Source organism: Thunnus thynnus, chromosome 8, assembly GCF_963924715.1.
Source record: "Thunnus thynnus chromosome 8, fThuThy2.1, whole genome shotgun sequence".
NCBI classification, from domain to species: domain Eukaryota; kingdom Metazoa; phylum Chordata; class Actinopteri; order Scombriformes; family Scombridae; genus Thunnus; species Thunnus thynnus.
In genome coordinates, this window is record NC_089524.1 from 19,715,380 (window position 1) to 19,734,858 (window position 19,479).

The following is a 19,479-nucleotide window of genomic DNA, read 5'->3' on the forward strand; positions in this document are numbered from 1 at the left end:
TATCACACTGATGCATGATCCCTTTGTTCTGCCTGCCTTTTTCTCACTGCAGTATTCCTTTATCCTTTAACTCACTAACATCATCTCTTCAAACTGTTTCTTTTGAACAACCCACACAGCTACAGTTTTGTCCTTCATTATATTTCACAGGTGGTCCTGCCTACCTTCATCCTAGAAAGGAGATCTTTGTTAGAAATGTACGCAGACTTCTTTGCACATCCCGACTTATTTGTAAGGTAACAGCCATTTAACTCTCTCATCAGTGCACACTAGTGTATCACACAGATATTCAAACATATTCAAAATTCAGTAAAGATTAAGTAGTTAAACTTGTTCATGTGGCTTTCTCTAGTATCGCTGAGCAGCCAGAGCCCCGGGAGCGCATGGTTCATGTGGTAAAATGGTACCTGTCAGCCTTCCATGCAGGGAGGAAAGGCTCAGTGGCCAAGAAACCTTACAACCCAATCCTGGGAGAAGTCTTCTATTGCCACTGGGATCTGCCCAGCGAGACAGAGGAGCCTCTCCCACATACGGTGAGACCGCATGCCACTGACATAAAGGCTGTCAGCCCTGGTGCCTGTGACACTGTATGTGATGTTTGGTTATACAAATAAACTTGAATTGCAAGTATGGTCACCATAGCAACCACTGAATAAAATTTGTTCTCTTTGTGTTAGAACTGGTTTCCTTTTTAAGCACATTTCATAAATTCTTTTAGTATAAACACACCACACAAACTGCTCTTTTCATTTGAATATTGTATACATAGTAACTAAATTGTCTATAGTCTATTCTTAATCAGTTTCCTCTCCTCTTTCCTCCAGGAGACAGTATCAGACGGCCCAGTTCCCTGGTCTTCATCCAACAGTGTGTGTTTTGTGGCAGAGCAGGTCTCTCACCACCCGCCTAGTGAGTGTCAAACTTCCTTTTTGAAAAGTGACCAGAAGTCGTTTATTTTTTAGATCCTTTGTCTTTACATGTTAGAGGCCAGAAACGACATATAAAGCAAAATGTAGGCTGATAATCACATGTTAATTTAAGATTTCTTAATGTTGAAAATGTAAAAGAAATAGTTTGAATTTTGAGAACATTAGTTTTCTTACTTAATTTTCTCGACTATCCCTGCTATGTTGCTACTTTTGTACAGACTTTTCAGTGTTTCTTCTCTTCTTTGTGCAGTTTCTGCATTCTACGCAGAGTGTTTAAGTAGGAAGATCCAGTTCAATGCTCACATCTGGACCAAGTCTAAGTTCCTAGGCATGTCCATAGGTGTTCACAATATTGGCCAAGGTACACTAGACGCTCCCTCATACACACCAAAATATACATTTTTAAACTTAACGGTCATAAATTCATGTAGTTGTAATAATTATCTACTTGTCTTGATATAGGCTGTGTGTCATGTTTGGAACATGATGAACATTACATCCTCACCTTCCCAAATGGATACGGCAGGTATGTGTTTCTGCGTCTCTGTGTCAGTACATGTCATCGCTGAATTTTGTCTGTCATTACTATTGGCTTCACTGACTTGAGCCTGTCTGTCCAGGTCGATTCTGACTGTGCCGTGGGTGGAGCTGGGTGGGGAGTGCAACATCTCATGCTCCAAGTCGGGCTACAGTGCTAACATCGTGTTCCACACCAAACCGTTCTACGGAGGCAAGAAGCACCGGATCACAGCTGAGATTTTGTAAGAGGAAACTGGTTGCACAGTACAATTTATATCCAAGTTCATAGACCCAAACCTTTTTTTTGATGAAATATGGCACCACTATTCTCTTTTTTTGTCTTTTGCAGTGCACCTAATGATAAGAAGTCGTTCTGCTCTATTGAAGGGGAATGGAACGGGGTGATGTATGCAAAGTGGGCAACTGGAGTGAGTTCTTTATTTCTTTATTTCCATTTTTCTTTTTGCTGTAGGGGGTGGGGGTATGTATCAAAGCAGACAATATGCCTTGCTCTATGTTTTTATTTATTTTATTTCTTTTCATTGTGACTGTGCATTTTATCTTTATCTAGGTAATAACTACTAAAGCAAAGTTTTGCAATAAACACATACATTAATACACATATGAATGTGTTTCTTGTGATTTTCTAGGAGAACACAGTCTTCATAGACACTAAGAGGTTGGGTATCATTAAGAAGAAAGTGAGGAAGCTGGAAGACCAGCTGGACTACGAGTCCCGAAGGTGAGAAATATGAACCGGTTTCTAACCTCAGCAGTCTTGCATATCATGGGACCGAGGATACAGTAACAAAACGCTGCACTCAGAAACAAACTCTGTGTTTGTTTGTTTCTTTGATCCACCAGACTATGGAGAGATGTGACGCTCAACCTGAAGCTGAAAGACATTGACGCAGCAACAGAAGCCAAACACCGGTTGGAGGAGAAACAGAGAGCCGAAGCCAGAGAGAGAAAGGAGAACGAGCAGCAGTGGGAGACCAGGGTGAGACTGTCTGCCTTTATTCTTCATTTACTTGAAGGAACATGAACACTGTGTGCCAATAGACCACACACTCCCAACATACTTTCCCCCCCTTTTTATATTATATGACTGTGTCTGAATACAATAAAACTAAATGTCAAAATCTTTGTAATTATTTCCAAAATGACAGTTTGTCCTTCCTCATTGTTGCAGTCATTTACAAAATGAAGCTCACTTGAAATTTGAAAGATGCAACTCCACTATTTCACTACTAGGCAGAGATTAAGAACAGATATTTTGTGAGAAACCTCCAATAATATTTTAGTTTTATTTTTGGATCAGTTCTGTGATTGTAAAAATGTTATTGCTTATGTGTGTCCGCAGCTATTCCACGAGGACGGGGAGTGCTGGGTCTACGACGAGCCTCTATTAAAGAGATTGGTATCTCAGAGGCACTGAGAAGACTACGCACACTCTGATACACACACATACATATGCATAAGGAAATGCACACACGACAGAGTCTTCATAAGAACTCTTTTGCAAAAAAACACTTCTTATCCAAGCCTTGGAATGACTGATGATTGAATATGTACACAGCTTTGCATTTGACTGTAAAACCATATGGAAATGAATGAAATCAAATGGAAAAGCATCTAAGATGTAACATGAAAATTAGTAAAAGCTCGTCTCCTTATTTGGGCAATCTCACTTCCACCGCCACCGATACCCACCAACCGCCAACATGAGACTCTGCAGCGCAGAGTGGAGACAGGTGTCATCGCCTCTCAACTTTGCCCGTCAGCTTCGAGAGCAAGACCACACCCTTCATCAGCTCCACAGGACGAGCCAGAGTAGCACTCGTTTCCCTACACACATGGGTATTTTTTTTGGGGGGGGGGCAAAGGGTGTGTGGTTGATGGTGTTCAAATCAAATAAACCTTGACAAATAAAACAGCGCTCTATATCTCAGGGAATCTGGTGACTGAGGAAAGAAAGCTGCTGCCCCCTCCAAGAGTCTGACAGCCTTTTAACGGTGGAACGGATTAATCTTAAAGGGGCGGGGGAGAAACTCTCTGCTTGCCTGCAACTAGTTATAACTGTTGTTTATATATAGATATACATATGATGGATATATAAATATATATTCTTTTTTATTTTTAATGCTCTTTTTGTTTATTTTTCTTTCTGGCAATAGTGTAAAAATATTTGAGGATATGAAATTGATGGCTTTACATCTTTAGGAATCATTCCATTAACACTTTTTTGATGTTCTGTTCCCAATTTCAGTTAACTTGCCACCTATTTGGTCCTTCACACTGTTTTCTGTCTCAAGTGTTATCCAGAAGCAAAGTCCTACTTAAGCCATAGCATCTGAACACACTGATTGGGAGTAGTGATAGATTTATGGAATATATGCAATATAGAGATAATTCACAATGTCTGTTAGCGGACAGATTTAGACGTCTTTTATGCCAAAAAGGTTTAGAGAAAAGGCTAAAGGGACTTTCATCTGGACAGAGAACAAACAGTCCTCTGAATATGTTTCCATGTTACCTGAAGGCATTTTTTTGAACAAATGATTGTTTACATATTTTTGTCTTTCTGGACAGCTGGTCCACGGTGAGGATGTAAGAGGAGGGACTCAGTCTGTAAAATTTCCCTTTTGTTCCGCACATCATCCTCTCCAAACCCACTGACGCCAGAGTGAACCACCTTAACGTTCACTCTTGTGTTGTCAGAGGGCGCGAAGAAAGTAAAACGACGAGGAACCAGAGTAGACTTCTGAAAAATTGCTGCTGTTTCATAGCGCTGCTTGAGTCCAGACTGTGTTCTGTTGGTTCAGTTTTCCTGTATTTTTTTTTTTTTTTTTTTTGTCCAGTGATTTTTTTTTTCCCCCCAAGATAAGAACCACATAGAGGGCAATATTTATCCTACTGTACACCTCTGCTTTTTTGAACCATCATTCATTCTCTTATTTACAGCTACATAGGTTGGATCTAAATGCAATGATATTTGGATGAGATACAAAAATAAACAATTTTCACCTGAAAATGCCCCAGAATATCTCTTAATGCTGTAGTGAGCTCACAACACAGCCGCGTGTTATCTTTGGTGGTTAAGATTTATCCTCTCTTCAAGATATTTGGCTCGTATGAAAAGTTTTTTGGATAGATATGAGTGAATAGTATAGTACCCTTTAAATATTAAGACCTTATAAAATCTTGAAATTGATAAACCTCAACATCCAGTAACACTTGGTGAAGATCAGACAGATGCCTTTAGAAACAAGCCAACTGAAATCCAGAGTCTGAGCTAAATTTGAAGCTATTACTTTGTTTTTTCCTCCATGTTATGTCTCTGTAAAGATATTTTCTAAGTGAGGCCTTGCCATACGTTTCAGTATCACTCGCCTAATAGAGAGCAATTAAAACAAATGTATTTTTTATTTCATTCTGATCATAACCATTGATTGTACCAGATTTTCCTGTTTATTGATGCATAATATTAAATCTCCATGAGTTTATTCCTGTGAGATTTTGTGATGGTTCTTTCAAATGAGCATCGCCTCAAGTCGTATTGCTCAAAGTCTTGTAAGTCAGGTCCGGAGAGAAAAGAGCTTTTCTTCTTTAGAAGGCGGAAATATGCCTCAATATCACTTCAGTGAACTGTACCGATCACACATGCAGTTTGTTTTTCGCACATCATGGTGGGTAAACATAGCTGGCTTAACTCCAGAGCAAAAAATATGCTGAAGGGCCCATATTGAGCCCCCCCACCCAACATGTGACGTGTGTACCCCGTAACATTTAAATGCACACAATAAACTATACCATGTCATGTTTTTATATGCCCAGAGACCAACCAGTACTACTGTATATGCTTAAATAACACTACCTGGACTCAGGTTTCCTGTGTATCAATTAGTTTATAATTATTTACTTGAATAAAACTTAATTTAGAAAAATGCATCATGTTAGCACAATATAAACTAAATTATAGAGGTTCCTCCACAAGACAAGGCAGGACAAGCCTCAGTTTATACTGTGTATTGGTTCATTTAAGTTAATTAAATTACCAAAAGCCAACTGACAGTGAAGTGAACATGGAGCTTTTGGGGGCCTGAGACAGTTGCTCATTTTTCCCATTAGGTAATCCAGCCATGCAGGTAACACCATACATACTGTAAACAGACATCTGATGTGTAACAGCATCAGCTTCAGCATACAGTCTATTCAATAAATATAGGATTACATTCATTTATAAAATATTTTTATTATAGCAGTTTGCTCGAGTATATGTGTGCACTGTTTCACAATGTACAGTCTAATTTAGTCATTCCATGAAAACTCTTAAGTTTGGGTCCCCAACATTTAAAGGGAAAAACGAAGCAGTATAAAACTGTCAATATTGTTTTCAGTGGCTGAAGACACTAATTCAAGTGTACTTATTAGTATGAAGTGAAACAAAAATAAATAATAAAATTGCAATTTTTATATTTTTAATTGTTTGCTGTTAAACTATAGTCATTTTCTCATGTCCGTTCTAACCATCAGGTAACACTCAACAAATAATCTCTGACTTTTTTCTTTTTAGGAGCATAAATGCTTCCCTCTTCATGGGAAACGTACTAATCAAATTTTAGAAAACATATTTTAATATCAACATATTAAAATAGCATGATTTATGTGTGTCCATAAGTGTCATGTTCTACATCATCACACCAATAGTGTACTGTTCCTTTAAATGACATCACTAACAGGAAATTACATCGTTCAAAAGTTTGAAGAAGACAAATTTAAATGTGTGTTGAGTTGATTTTCTTTTTAGAACATTTTTGGTACATTTGTAGGAATTTGTGCACTTAAATATCTTTATGATTTTATGGGGGAATTATGAATTATTATTGTGCACAACTCCAACATGAAATTATTCACCCAGTGACATGACTCATATTAGAGTAGGGATAATAATAGAGAAACAGTCCTCCTTGTTGGCCACACAAGAGAGGTCAATTAGAATTATGATTATTATTCATCTTAATTATGATTTTGCAAGGGTATAGGTCTTTTAAGGTTAAGTGATTGAGATGTAAGCACAAGAAAACACCAACAAGTTCACTTTAGTTACATACACATTTATTACTAATGCTACAGCTACAAGTACTAGATACTACAACATTTTACAAACAAGAAACAAGAAGAAAAGGGAAACGGGTACACAAGGCTATGGCTGGTGAATGATTTGAATGCACAATGCAGAGTTATTTATTGTGTAGTTGGTATGAGAGACCTGACAATCAGATGAGATGACTGTTACCTGAGAAGCAGTGAGTCAAATCAACAGTACAACAACTTAGTTGTGAATTGCCAACTGAAATTACAAATCATGAAAGCACCAGGCTTTAAGCAAATTGATGAAGGTTTTGTACAAATACTTGCTTGTTCCCTGGGGTGGCTTCATTCAGAGAATGGAGTCTGATGTGCTGGAGTGAGGAGCTGTAGTCTGGATCTGATAATGATGAGTGAGTTGGCCAGTCCAGACTTGAAAGGTTCCCATTGGAGGAGAGCTCCTGGTTTATGCTCTCATGCTCTCCTAGGCTTGACCCTCAACTCATGACTCCAGATCCTGAGGTTTCACCTCTTGTTGCTCTGACTCACATCTTCAGACTAGCAAACTCCAAGCTTTCCTCTGGTATGGCAGAAAGCAAGAAGACAAAGTCACAAGCAAACAGCCCAAAGCAGCCTACACAGCCTAGAGTCTCAGACAAGACACTGTTTAAAAGTCTTGGTCTGCCTGCCCAGAGGGTGCATCCTAGCCAATCCCAGGGGCTGCAGAATTCTGGGGGAGCAGAGTCAGACCCTTCCTGTCCACAGACAGGCCGGTTCAATTCCTGAATATGGTTACTCCATTAATCAAACAATTTACAATTTACCAATTGCATGATTCTTAATTTTGCATTTTTGATAGTAGCTTTAGTATTCTGAAAGTGAACCAAGCAGAATGATGATGTTAGTGTTATCGAGGATGATGGAACTATGGTAGTGGTACATTTCTTGGCTTAAAGGCAGTGGAATAAAAGTCTAACTAAAGCACATAATGACACATATATGATATACACACATATCACCATGCAACAATAATTGTCCATAGACAAGATCTAAAACTACATTTGTAAGTCTTTGAGTTTTACAGTCCTCTATTCTCCTTGATCTGACTGCAAACGGCAGGGGTCCATGTCATTTGAGGTTGTGTGTGTGTGCGTCACTGGGGCATGGCATATTGTACAGCATGTCTTGTGCCTTATGCTGGTTTGCCCAGTGATCAGTTCTTGGGTCAGTCATTCAAGTCCTGAAAATAAGAGTCCAAAGTGGGATTAAAGTTGGTGTGAGCTCGTCTCTGTGTGTGACTGGTTCTTAAAGGTGAGTCACAATAACCAAATTGGGGGTCATTTATCCAAGTAGTACTATCAATTCACACATGGGTATGTTTTATTGCAGGTCTATCATATTCTCCATGCTATGAAATACAAAATTTTAAATTTGGTTATGATCAAAAAACTTAAATTTCCAAGGTGGGTCCAATCTGAACAGTTTCCATGAAATGATCTAATTACAGTTTAGTTTCAGTTGAATTTAAATTATAAAAAAAATCTTAGCCTATATTATAATATTAAACATGAATGGTCCAGCCATACATACTGTAGGTAGGCTAATTTGAACAGGGCATGTATGAATGTGTTATACCTGTGAGGACCAGGTGAGGGCGCTAGAGGGTCTCACTTTTTTCCCATCAGTCTGTGCGATATCCCCTATAAAAAGGCCCCACACCCTGTGCTTGTCCTCACTTCTCCGCTGCGTATCAGGTATGAATGTCGTCTCTTCTCTTCTCTACTTTACATAACTGCTGACGAACTGTTGATAATCAACAGTTTATTTATGTAGTTGTTTACATGTTTATGCTGTTTAACCTGCGCTGCTTCATGGTTTGTCGGTTATCTGATGTAACATTTTTAACTAGCAGTGAGCAGGCCTCCGCCACGTGTTGACCGCGCGTGTGCTGAAGCTAATTATCCATCTAGCTAAAGTTAACCTCCAACTCTTATTATACAAGAATGCGGTACTGTCCCATGACTATATGATGAAATAAATGTTGGTAGGGACATCTGAGTAAATGTGAAGAAACGCCAACAACTCTGATTGAATGGGACAGTACCTTAAAGTAGTTCTCGTTAGCTGCATAGCTACTGCGCCATTAGCTGCAGGCTGTACAGTGTTAAGTTACACATGATTTAATTAGTTTCAAATCTTCTACTGCAGAGAAGTAGCATCTTTTTGAACCAGTCTTTCTGTACTTGAATTTAAAATGCATTTTCTTTATTTGTAGGTCTGTGGGACAGAATCCCTGCAAAATGAAGGAAGACATCAGATGGTAAGCAATGTGGTGTTAATGATTACATAGCATATAACTAATGATGATCATTAAAAGAGTAGTGGACAGAAGTGATTTCTGAAACTGCTTCACTGAGGTTAACTATTGTATGATGGCATTGTGACATTAGTGGTGCTACTACACTAATTTAACATGATCAGTGTGCTTGAGCTGTGCAACTAATGTGGTCTCCTTTCTTCAGGTCCAAAATGATGTCCCCAAGTTTTGGAAGTCATCAAATACTTAACTGGTAAGTATCTGTGATTTTCTGTAGATGTACTTAAGTAAGCTGGAAGTCAGTGATGATTTAAGTGTAAGAGTAGTGGACAGAAGTGATTTCTGAACAATTTCACACTGAGGCTTCTCTATTTAAACGAGGCTCTCTGCCCTGGACATGACCAGTATAGCACTAAAGTGTGTCTTTGTGTATCCACAGGTCTCAGAAGGAGATCAAGAGACATGAAGGAACTGGTGGAGACGATTGAGGTAAGGGTCTGTCAGTTACGCTCACATGGCAGTTATGGTGGCTTTATGCTTCTCTGAGGTGTTACATATGGTGGATGTAGTTTGGCTTTCCCCCCTTAATTTTAAACATGAAGTAACTATAAAGGCTGTGTGTATGATGCCAGGAAATGGCTATACTACACAAGGTTTAAAGATTCAATTTTCAACTTTTTTTTGGAAGCACATAGAAAGTGCAGAGTTATCAGTCACTTTACTAGTGTGGCACATCAGGGGACTCCACATGTATTAAAACTCCCCAGAGAAGCATCAGTCTGCCTCTTGTCCTGCACATTCTGCCTGTGCTGCTGTGATGACACTTATTTGCTACTCTTGACAAGATGGATGACGATACAGCCAACCACCAAGTTGACTATCTGAGGCACTGACGAGATGATTCTTCCTAACTGAGGATGACTTTTTGCATCACTGATTTTTGTATTGTATTCCCGTAGGTGCACTTGTGTTGCTTGACTCAACTGCATGACATAAGAGGTAAGGAAAAATATAATTTGTCTTGGCATATTCAAACACACTGTCAATGATGATTTTTGTTTAAAACAATGGGAATCTCTCTGAAAAAGAGTGAAAGAGGACTTTTTTCTGATGCAGTATAGATGAAGAAATGCTCACATATTTTCAAATCTTTTTGTATTAACATCTGGTGTTTGGTTTGCAGATCTTCTTCTTCATTGGATCTGTTGATGGTCTTCTTAGATCTGCTTACAAGTAAGTTTAAATTTCAGAGCAACATTTTTTAAAATATAAAACTGGTCGAATGCAATGATGAGTGCATAGTTCAGCAGATTACGATGACGATGAAAATTTGTCTTTCGCTCCTAACTGATGCGTTGGCCTCCACAATCCGTGAGGCTGATTAATTTCTGAAGTGGGTTTTAATTTTTGTCCCTCTTTCTTTTTTAGAAACGAGGTCTGTCTGGCAGAACAAAAGGCAAAGTGAAGGTGAGCTGCAAGTCTGAAGTACAATGTTATTTAAGTTTCTTGATGCAATGATGAGTGCATAGTTCAGCAGAATAAACCATGAAGAATATTTTTATGTCTTTCGCTCCTAGCTGATGTGTCAAGTTAAACTATCAGTAAGTTCTGAAGTGTTTTGAAAACAAGATTATGACAAACCTCTCGTCTTCTTTCAGACATGTAGACCTCCCTGACTCGACTGACCTAGCATCTTCAGCCTTGCACTGGTAAGTATCCTGTTCACGTGGCGTTGTGCAGCTACGATCATTCAGATGTGATGAATTTGAATCAGGTCGCTGATCCAGTTGAGGAAATTAGTCTTTTTATTCTGATCTGAAAATTGTTGTGGGGACATCAACTGACCTCTTTTTGACATTAATTCACTTGAAACTATTCTGATTTTTGCAGAGCAAGAAGACGTTACCAGTCATGTGCACAAGATGTCTTACACTTGGTAAGTCTGAAATTGGATGACATTTCTAGCACTTCAGACCCAGATGACAGTGGTTCTCATTAAATTACTTTTGATGCCACTTTAATAAAATCTAAGAATCTGCTCTACAAGAAATTGGCATATTAAACCTTATCTGTACCAAAATGAATGAAGGCTTTACCATTGGCTGCCCAAGCTATCATCTGGGTCTGAAGAGCAGCACATGTACAGTAATGGGATCGTTGGTTGCTGTGGTAGTAAACCTTTTAGTTTGATCCCTGTAGTCTGACCTGTGTGATGATGAGTAAAGACTGACAATTAACCGTGGAGTCTGTAATATTAGCTCTAGCTGACCCGGTCAGTGGGTGAAAACTCATCCTAATGCTTGATCTGAATTTTTGACTTAAGCTGCTGTCTCTTCAGGTTATGATCGCTCATGTTGGAAGCCAGTTTAAAAGGCGAAGATGAGACTGATCCTAAGGTGAGAATCCAAGACTCTGAAGAATCAATATGACTGTTGTGGTTTCAGTGATGTCTTAACAAATGTCTGACCTGAACATAAATGTGGACAATATGTTACTGAGTAACCCACCAAATAAATCTTGATGTAACCAGTCACAACTTGTAATAAGGTTGTCTATTTCTGTCTTCAGGAAATGTCTGGATCGCTCAGAATGACCTTGGTAAGTTTGATAAAACTGACACTCCTATAAATTGGGTGCTTTAAAGATTTTATGGGCCACTACCAGTGATGAAAAGATTCTGCCAAATGATTTCCATTGATTATAACCCATACCGTTCCATTTTTGGCTGAGGTTTTGGTCAGTAAATTTATTTTATTTTTCTATTCCCCAAGTGTTATACTTACAAGGAGAAATTATTTCTTCCTCAGGAAATGTGAATGACACGACTTTGCCCTGAGGAGAGAGAGCCTCGCCTCAGTTAGCCGCTAAAGAAAGTGAGTATGAGCCTTCTGTCTTGCAGGGTTTGGTGTTAAAATGACACTTTGAGGGCCAGCTGTCAAAGTGAAATCTAAGCTTGTTGTCAATCACTCTCAAAGACCAAGGAATTCAGTAAACATAGACTTGACATTTGACTATCCAAACTTGCAATACTTATGTTTTCCTTGTCATTGCAAATGTTAATAAATCATCTCTGCTGATTCTCAGATGCTGCTGCTTTCTGGATGGGAACCTTGAGACTACAGATGACGCACAAATGTCAAGAACTTGTTAATGTGTTTGTTTGTGTGGTAATAATAATAAAAAAATAAAACTAAGTGACGTGTTGCTCCTTGTTTTGAAAATATTACACCCACAAATATAAATCAGTTGAGTCAGATTGTAGTCATGGCCATATAAAGTTGATATTGAGAAATTAGCACATGCTGCGTTTCAAAACAATCACACCTGCACCCAATGATAGTACAAACTGACCCGGTACAGTAAATAAACAGGGTTTGGCCCACTACGTCATAGCTGTAGTGACGGTGCCAAAGCCGGAAATGAGTACGTCATTTCCGCGATGTCCTAGAAAGTGACTTGTTTTCTACTCCCGGGTGTCCCTTATGGGCGGCTACGGAGCTAAATATGCATGTCTGAAATGAGGGAAAGGAAAAGCATAATGGACCCATGTGTAAAATTGACTTACGTCAACTAGAGCATAGGTTAAACGTCGCCGGAGGACTGATGTGACCCTCCGCTCCGACGACGGGCGGAGCTAAGTTGTTGCCCCCCCCCCCCTCCCCCGCGCTGCACACAACACGATAACAAGCGCTCCCTCTTTCGCTACCATCTGTAGCATAGCAGGGAGGAAGGAGGGATATCCCACACAGTGCAGGCCGACCAGGTTCAAATAAATGGGAGAGGAGACGCGGTGTTCAGTCTCGTTTTGACCGCCTCTCCGTCGCCTCGTCACCGATGTTCGTGCGCTGGTTTCTGCCTCTGCTCTGGGCTCTGTCCGCACAGGCAGACTTCTTCCACTTCGACAGCATTTCCAATGCGTCCACTTACTATTTTAATTACATTTATTGCAATATATGGGAGGGGGAGTGTCAGCCCAACCAAGACGATGCTACACAACAAGGTAAGAGACTGAGCCACATTAAACTATCGGTGCGGAAGCTGTTATATAATGCTAATAGAAATGACCACAATTTGTAGCCTTGAATCGTGATGTTTATATATTACACAGTGGTTACAACACTAATATAAAAACGGATTTGTTGTCTTGCTGTGGATGTGAGCAGTTCCTACCAGGGACCTCTGGGCAGGATTTCCTCAGGACTACATCAGCCTGCTGCATCAGTGGTACTGTAGCCTGGGCCAGTGCTGCGAGTCTGGAGACTGCAGGATAACCAACAACATCACAGGTATCACACTCCAGCTGGGTGGTCACAACTGTCTACTTCTGTATATGTGATAAGTGTATTTATCTGCCCAGTGAGCCAGGAAATCTCTCTCTGGACATCACTTTAATCAGTTTCTATTGGGATGATAGAGGAGTAATATGTCTTATTTCTTCACATATATTGAAGGGTTTCTCTGTGTCTACACATAACACAACAAACTGTACATAGGTCATCAGCTTTTATGAGGAGAATTGGACTTCACACCCTTTTCTATTTCCTTGTGCATCCCGTTTTATTGTAGTTGTAGATTTACAGTTTATCATCCTCAATCAAACGTAGGCGGCTTCTGGAAGTTTTTATCACTATGAAATCAATAGAAAAACATTTATACAGCCCCACTCGTGATTCTGATTCATACAGACATCATACACTAGACATGACAGTAGATTTACAGCTTTCAACAGTAGCTGACATTTACATAAAGCATTTTTTATGATATGAGTACATGCCACATTAAAAATTATGTTTGTTTTTTTACAAACAGGACAGATATGTGTACTTCAGGTAGTACACGAGTTCAAGTATTTGAGAATCATAGTTTAGTCACAGCTTTACTTTAAAAAAACAAGTAAATGAAGTTAATACAAAAGTCAAAATAATTTATGAATGCAATGATTGTCCCTCATATTAAATATTTCTTGATTAGTTGGTCTCAGACATGTTAAACCACCCTCAAACCTAGTTTCTTAAAATGCTGAATGGTCTCCCTTGTTCTGTTTTGACCAAATTTGTGAAGAAAACTTCTAGCACACTAGAGAGGTGACTGGTGACATCATCACACCAGTGAGGAGAAGTTAATTTAGCCAATCATCCTTGTCTTTCTGAGCGTCACTTGGCTCAAATAAACTTCTAACTGATTTGAGAGACTTAAGAACATGTGGTGTTTTTGTTATTTTTTGCTGTTGAAGTTGAAAATGTGGCTATTGGAGAAATAATAGTGCCAACATGATATTTGTCATATTTTCATCCTGCTCTGTCTATCAGTGTCTATCTACTGTATCTGAAGGCTACATGCTCTGTGTGATGTCTAATGTCGGTTGTTTTGTGTACCTGCTTTGTTCTTGTATGAGTTTGTGTATTTTTATGTCCCCAATTTGGAAAAAAGCTGGTCAGTGATTAAGGTTAGGGTAAGGGTCAGGGTCAAGCAAGTAGTGGTTATGGTTAGGGTGAGTCTCCAGGAAATGAATATAAGTCTATGTAATGCCCCCAAAGGTGACCATAATCTGATATGTGTGTGCGTTTCATGCATCCTTAGCATTTGTTTGCAAAATCACAATTCATGTGGTTGTTTGTGACAGTCTTCTCGGTTGTTGTCTGATTTTTGTGTGTGTTTTTTGTTTCTTTTAATATCTGAACATCAACCTGCCTGGAAACTACAGATTAAATGCAGATTAAAATGAGCCTTTTGGCTACATCTGACATGCATATTTACATCATATGATTATGCTAGTGACACCATGTATATAATAGATGTGTATATAGATGAAAGCCTCTATAGTTGTCTCACCTGATACTTAAAAGGACCCTTCATTTTAATTGTAAAATGTATATCCGGGTGTAATCGCAAATCTTCAAGAAACACGTTCATATGTGTAAAAATATATTGCTGAGATTAATCTTTATCTTGCACGATAATTTTTAAGCATGCACTCTCTTCTGTGCACACATGTGCAGGTCTGTCAAGGGACCTTCAGACGAAGCTCCACGGGCAGCACCTGGTCCAGTCTGTGGTCCTGAAAGCCATCCAGGGTTTTATTAACAACCCAGAGTCCAACAAGCCACTGACGCTCTCCTTCCACGGCTGGTCCGGCACTGGCAAGAACTTTGTGGCCCGGATCATCTCCGATAACCTGTACCGGGACGGGGTAAAGAGCGAGTGTGTCCGTCTGTTCATCGCCCCGTTCCACTTCCCGCACGCTAGACTGGTGGACACGTACAAGGTGAGACGGAAGGGGCCCTCTTGGCTCGGAGTTGGGTTTTCAGTGCCAGGAACATGTCAGAACTCATTGGTTAGTCAAATGTTTAGTCTGTGTTTTGTAATTCTGAGTATGAATGATAACGGCTTGGACAGATCAAACACTGATCCTACAAGTACTTGCGTGGAAGAGTTTTTTAAAGGGTTCATGCTTTTTGGAACTTGGCGTTTGTCCAGCTAGGTCACAGGTGTCAGCCTGATCCCATCTAAACAGATTTTTACATAATCCCTGCATGAGATTGCAACACGATGTTACGCACGCTATTATTACACAAATTCATCTAGATTTAACAAGATATAGTACACAGGATAACCTTTAAACTGATACTATCAGAATCTGCAGAGTCTGCAAATGTGGACTCTGAAATCTGAACATTAATGCTGGGGCTACGTGACTCCACAAGGCCCCCCTTCTAAATTATATTTACAATCATAACAGTGTCCTGCACAGAAAAAATAATGATAATAATAAGAAAAAAATATAAGTATAAAAAATAAATTCTAAAACTTTTAAATAACCATTTTCTCCCATGATTTAAGTGAGATGGAAATTTGGCTGACGTAAAAAAACAAACAAATTTTTTACATTGAATAAGATCATATTGAATTTTAAAAAAGGACAAATATGGTAATTATGGCTGCACAAGAAGAAGCAATGTGTGAATACTTGGAGGTGTTAGTGTGCCACTCCTTCACTGCATGTTTATAATGTTAATGGCAGTTGGATTCATGATTATTTTAAGGTGTTTTTGCAACTATTAAACTTATAATTTGCTTTCATTTAAAACTTGAAATTAAAATGTCCCTAGGAAGTTGATTATGTACTTAAATTGTGCCAGATGTAAAACCTAAACAAAGTCAAAACTGAATCACTTTTTTGCAGCTCTAAGTGATTTCTGACGCCGTAGTTTGGTCTTTCTCTCTCTCCACAGGGCCAGCTGAGAGAGGCAATCCGGGACATGGTGTTACGATGCCCTCAGACTCTGTTCATCTTCGACGAGGCTGAGAAGCTCCATCCGGGCCTCATTGACGCCATCAAGCCCTACATGGATCACTATGACAATGTAGATGGAGTCAATTACCGCAGAGCCATCTTCCTCTTCCTCAGGTTAGTTCACATTTCAGGTACATCCTGTCTTATGAAGCCGAGTCAAAAACAAGCAGGAGGTTTTCCACCTTTGGCCCAGATACTCTGGCAGCTCATCTGTGATGAAGAATGTTTCTCCCTCTGTCTCCATTAGTCCTCTTAATGGATTTGTCATGTTTTTAGTATCTCATGTCAGATTTCTACTGACAAATAATCAGTTCAGTGCAATATAGAAATGTATTTTTCATCACACCATTATGGTTCTGTGATACCCGTGATCTCTAAAACTCTTTCAGATCTATGAATATAATTATTTTAATATGACATTACTGTATCTAAAATCAAAAAGTTAAAATTATTAATTACTGCTGAGCCCTAATCTGTAATTATTTGTCCAAAAATAATTCATATTAAACAAAAAACGTGACAAATGCAGCCAACTAACCCACTCGTAAATGAGAAATAATCAAACTCTCCATAAAAAGCATTAACTGTAGAGATTTTCCATGACCCAGTGTTTTTGCTGTCTCTGCAGTAATATTGGTGGAACAACGATCAACGATGTAGCGCTGGACTTCTGGCACTCTGGTCAGAATCGAGAGGACATCGGTATGGAAGATCTGGAGCATCGGTTACGAGCTGAAACTATGGAGTCTCAAGGTATGCAGCAGTATTGGCTTTACGTTTCTCGGTTGGTTGTCAGATGTTCAACTCTCTCTGTGGCCCTGTTTACAACAGGCATTAAAATGCATCTGCGGTGATCTGATCATAAGTGGACAGCTCTAAGTACAGGTGTGAATGCACCCAAGACGCATTGAGGACACATTGAGATCTGATCACCATACTCGGAGGTGGTCTGAGCCGCATGTGGCCACATTCTTTTAGCAGTGTGTACGTAATGTGTCCTGGGCCACATTGAAGGACTGTCTACTCAACTGACGTCCTCTGCGTAAGTGGAAGTACATACTTATTCACGTGCCAACGTCATCATATGCGAAATAGGGTTGCATCACAGATGGCTGACATTGACTACTGAGCTTTCTACCATCGTAACATCGTGATTTAAACACTCGTCCCTTGTTGTCTGTTCATCTTTCGTGCAAATTACATTAATAAATTACTCTTATTGGCTTTTTACTCACAGAGCTTTTATTGCACTTACAGCAATGTAATGAGTGTAGTTGTCTCTCTGCTCAGCTCCGTGTGTGTGTGGAGCCGGATGGGCTGAGCCCCGCCCTCGGTGAAATACAGAGCAGAGGAGAGGAGAGAAAGTAGCAGGACCATAATTGACAGCAAAATGCAGTAGAGACTACGTTTATATATGTTAGTTACCTAATTTATGTGCACTCATTTCAGTTTAGTGTGAGAGTCTCTACTACGTTGCGAACGGAAATGATGTACGTGTTTATTTGCATATAGAGTGGGGAAGTGAGATCCGATCATAAGTGGTCACTCGAGACGTATGTGGAGATGCATTTTAATGCCAGGTGTGAACAGCACCTTTCTTCTGTTACTTGTTCACATCAACTCTGCTATTTCACCCCACGGCAGGAAGTGTCATCTTGTGTGAGCTGTACACATGTTAATGGATGCTGGGGGTTGTGAGAGTTAAAGTAACTCAGCTGCACAGAGCAGCAGACTGTGGTTGGTGAGTTTCTTAGTCATATTTCTGTTTGGTTCTAGGCGGGTTTGCCCAGAGTGAGCTGATGTCCGGCCACCTCATCGACTTCTTTGTGCCCTTCCTGCCTCTGGAGTACCGCCATGTCAAGCTGTGTGCACGGGACGCCTATGCGGCACGAGGTCTGGAGACAGACGAAGCTACGCTGGATGAGGTGGCCAAGGCGATGCTGTACGTACCCAAGGAGGAAAGACTATTCTCAGCCCAGGGATGCAAGTCCATACCCCAGCGCATCAACTTCTTTCTCCCTTAAAAGGAGACACAGACAGAGAGAGAGAGAGAGAGAGACCTGGAGGAGGTGTGAGATTACGTTACCAGCCCATCTGCATACAGAGCCACAGAGGGGCCTGTGTCCTCTCCTCTGCTCTACCTACTATCCCCCCTCACAGATACAACACGTGTCTGTCCAGGTCCCTCAGAGAAGGCCAGACAGCAGGGCAGATCCAGTATTAGAGGGGACAGCAGTGTGATCCACCTTGCAGACATCAGTGGTCTTGCAGGAAAAACATGTACATGCCAGATGGTCATCCTGTGCAGCGCGGCTACTCGTCTTCACCTGCCTGGTTTGAATCCTTACAGTGTCACAATGAAGAATGGAAGAAAAAAACAGTGCAAATGGTTGTGCAGTGTATGTCATAGAAGGATACCGATATACATTTTTGTCATGTCACAATATTTACGTCTGTTTACCTTCGCCAAAGTCTGAGTTGCACTTTTTTTTTGTCAGTTTAAGGTCAGAATTCATGTGTCAGTATGTCAGCAACTGTGCTTGTATTAGCACTGATTATTTATTTACATCATTATCGTGTTTGAGCATCTTACTGTAACAGATTATTTGTGTTGAGTTTCTGCATAAATGCGGTTCTCTGAGCCTTTGACACTTGCTTGTAATAAATATTACGGCATGGCGGTGTGAACAGTATGGAGTGTGTAACAGCTAACCTAAGGGACTGACTATAATGCAAATGTTACTTGAAATCGTTACCCGAAAACATGTGAAGGTCCACGTGTCAAAAGCAATGAATCTATTTGAAAATCAGCTATTTTGTGTAAATTTTGTGTAATATTTTTTGATGTCAGTAATTTTAAGAGTTCATAAAAACCTGCTAAATGCCTGAGTGATATTATCATCATCACCATCATCATTTCTTAATATGTCTTAATATATGTTAATTGGAGGGAATGAAAGGTTTTTAAATGTTTTTTTTTTATTCACTGACTTGCTTTTCCTCTCTCAACCACACATTCACTCTCACGAACACTCACGGGTCTGTGCTGGTCTGCTTAGTGATTTTGCTCTCTAAAGCTCTGAATGTCACCTCAAAAAGTGAACATGGAAAAACAATATGTTAGGAATGGTTCTAAGAAAATAAAACAATAAACCAACATCTGTTGTTCATTTCATGCTCTGATTTATAAGGAGAACTCATTTCTTCACTACACACTTAAGCAATCTCAGTTATGTATTCATTTTTTTGCTTAGTGCCAAGCTTTTCTTTTTTAAAATAATGAAGGCACATCATGTCACAAACATACACTACACAAATGTAGAGTTGAA

The 19,479-nt window shown here is 39.7% G+C and overlaps 2 protein-coding genes and 9 non-coding genes across 15 annotated transcripts in view; all 11 read left to right on the forward strand.

Moving 5' to 3' along the window:
• The window catches only part of osbpl9 (oxysterol binding protein-like 9), a 32,019-nt gene extending 27,065 nt beyond the window's left edge, over positions 1–4,954 (forward strand). For all 5 annotated transcript variants that reach the window (XM_067597001.1, XM_067597002.1, XM_067597005.1 and 2 more), the window contains 10 exons: positions 151–236; positions 353–533; positions 825–909; positions 1,180–1,290; positions 1,392–1,455; positions 1,550–1,690; positions 1,798–1,876; positions 2,099–2,190; positions 2,313–2,448; positions 2,812–4,954. In XM_067597001.1, coding sequence (XP_067453102.1) covers positions 151–236; positions 353–533; positions 825–909; positions 1,180–1,290; positions 1,392–1,455; positions 1,550–1,690; positions 1,798–1,876; positions 2,099–2,190; positions 2,313–2,448; positions 2,812–2,886 — 1,050 coding nt within the window. In that variant the 3' untranslated portion in view covers positions 2,887–4,954. The remainder of the gene's footprint in view (positions 1–150; positions 237–352; positions 534–824; positions 910–1,179; positions 1,291–1,391; positions 1,456–1,549; positions 1,691–1,797; positions 1,877–2,098; positions 2,191–2,312; positions 2,449–2,811) is intronic.
• A 3,600-nt stretch (positions 4,955–8,554) lies between these two features.
• LOC137188547 (small nucleolar RNA SNORD74) lies at positions 8,555–8,636 on the forward strand. Its single transcript, XR_010929437.1, has one exon. It is a non-coding gene; the product is annotated as a small nucleolar RNA SNORD74 (small nucleolar RNA).
• A 258-nt stretch (positions 8,637–8,894) lies between these two features.
• On the forward strand, positions 8,895–8,959 carry LOC137188553 (small nucleolar RNA SNORD75). Its single transcript, XR_010929443.1, has one exon. It is a non-coding gene; the product is annotated as a small nucleolar RNA SNORD75 (small nucleolar RNA).
• A 194-nt stretch (positions 8,960–9,153) lies between these two features.
• LOC137188552 (small nucleolar RNA SNORD75) lies at positions 9,154–9,221 on the forward strand. Its single transcript, XR_010929442.1, has one exon. It is a non-coding gene; the product is annotated as a small nucleolar RNA SNORD75 (small nucleolar RNA).
• A 442-nt stretch (positions 9,222–9,663) lies between these two features.
• Positions 9,664–9,745, forward strand: LOC137188556 (small nucleolar RNA SNORD24). The gene has a single exon (XR_010929446.1). It is a non-coding gene; the product is annotated as a small nucleolar RNA SNORD24 (small nucleolar RNA).
• A 148-nt stretch (positions 9,746–9,893) lies between these two features.
• Positions 9,894–9,974, forward strand: LOC137188541 (small nucleolar RNA SNORD79). The gene has a single exon (XR_010929431.1). It is a non-coding gene; the product is annotated as a small nucleolar RNA SNORD79 (small nucleolar RNA).
• Positions 9,975–10,135: 161 nt separating this feature from the next.
• On the forward strand, positions 10,136–10,215 carry LOC137188549 (small nucleolar RNA snR60/Z15/Z230/Z193/J17). Its single transcript, XR_010929439.1, has one exon. It is a non-coding gene; the product is annotated as a small nucleolar RNA snR60/Z15/Z230/Z193/J17 (small nucleolar RNA).
• Positions 10,216–10,362: 147 nt separating this feature from the next.
• On the forward strand, positions 10,363–10,445 carry LOC137188548 (small nucleolar RNA snR60/Z15/Z230/Z193/J17). Its single transcript, XR_010929438.1, has one exon. It is a non-coding gene; the product is annotated as a small nucleolar RNA snR60/Z15/Z230/Z193/J17 (small nucleolar RNA).
• Positions 10,446–11,294: 849 nt separating this feature from the next.
• Positions 11,295–11,358, forward strand: LOC137188551 (small nucleolar RNA SNORD78). Its single transcript, XR_010929441.1, has one exon. It is a non-coding gene; the product is annotated as a small nucleolar RNA SNORD78 (small nucleolar RNA).
• A 156-nt stretch (positions 11,359–11,514) lies between these two features.
• On the forward strand, positions 11,515–11,589 carry LOC137188546 (small nucleolar RNA SNORD47). Its single transcript, XR_010929436.1, has one exon. It is a non-coding gene; the product is annotated as a small nucleolar RNA SNORD47 (small nucleolar RNA).
• Positions 11,590–12,274: 685 nt separating this feature from the next.
• Positions 12,275–19,309, forward strand: tor3a (torsin family 3, member A). The gene is made up of 6 exons (XM_067597006.1): positions 12,275–12,856; positions 13,020–13,142; positions 14,856–15,121; positions 16,089–16,264; positions 16,779–16,903; positions 17,927–19,309. The coding sequence occupies exons 1-6, from the start codon at positions 12,691–12,693 to the stop codon at positions 18,172–18,174; spliced, it is 1,104 nt and encodes a 367-aa protein (XP_067453107.1). The 5' UTR covers positions 12,275–12,690; the 3' UTR covers positions 18,175–19,309.
• The last annotated feature ends 170 nt before the right edge of the window (positions 19,310–19,479 follow it).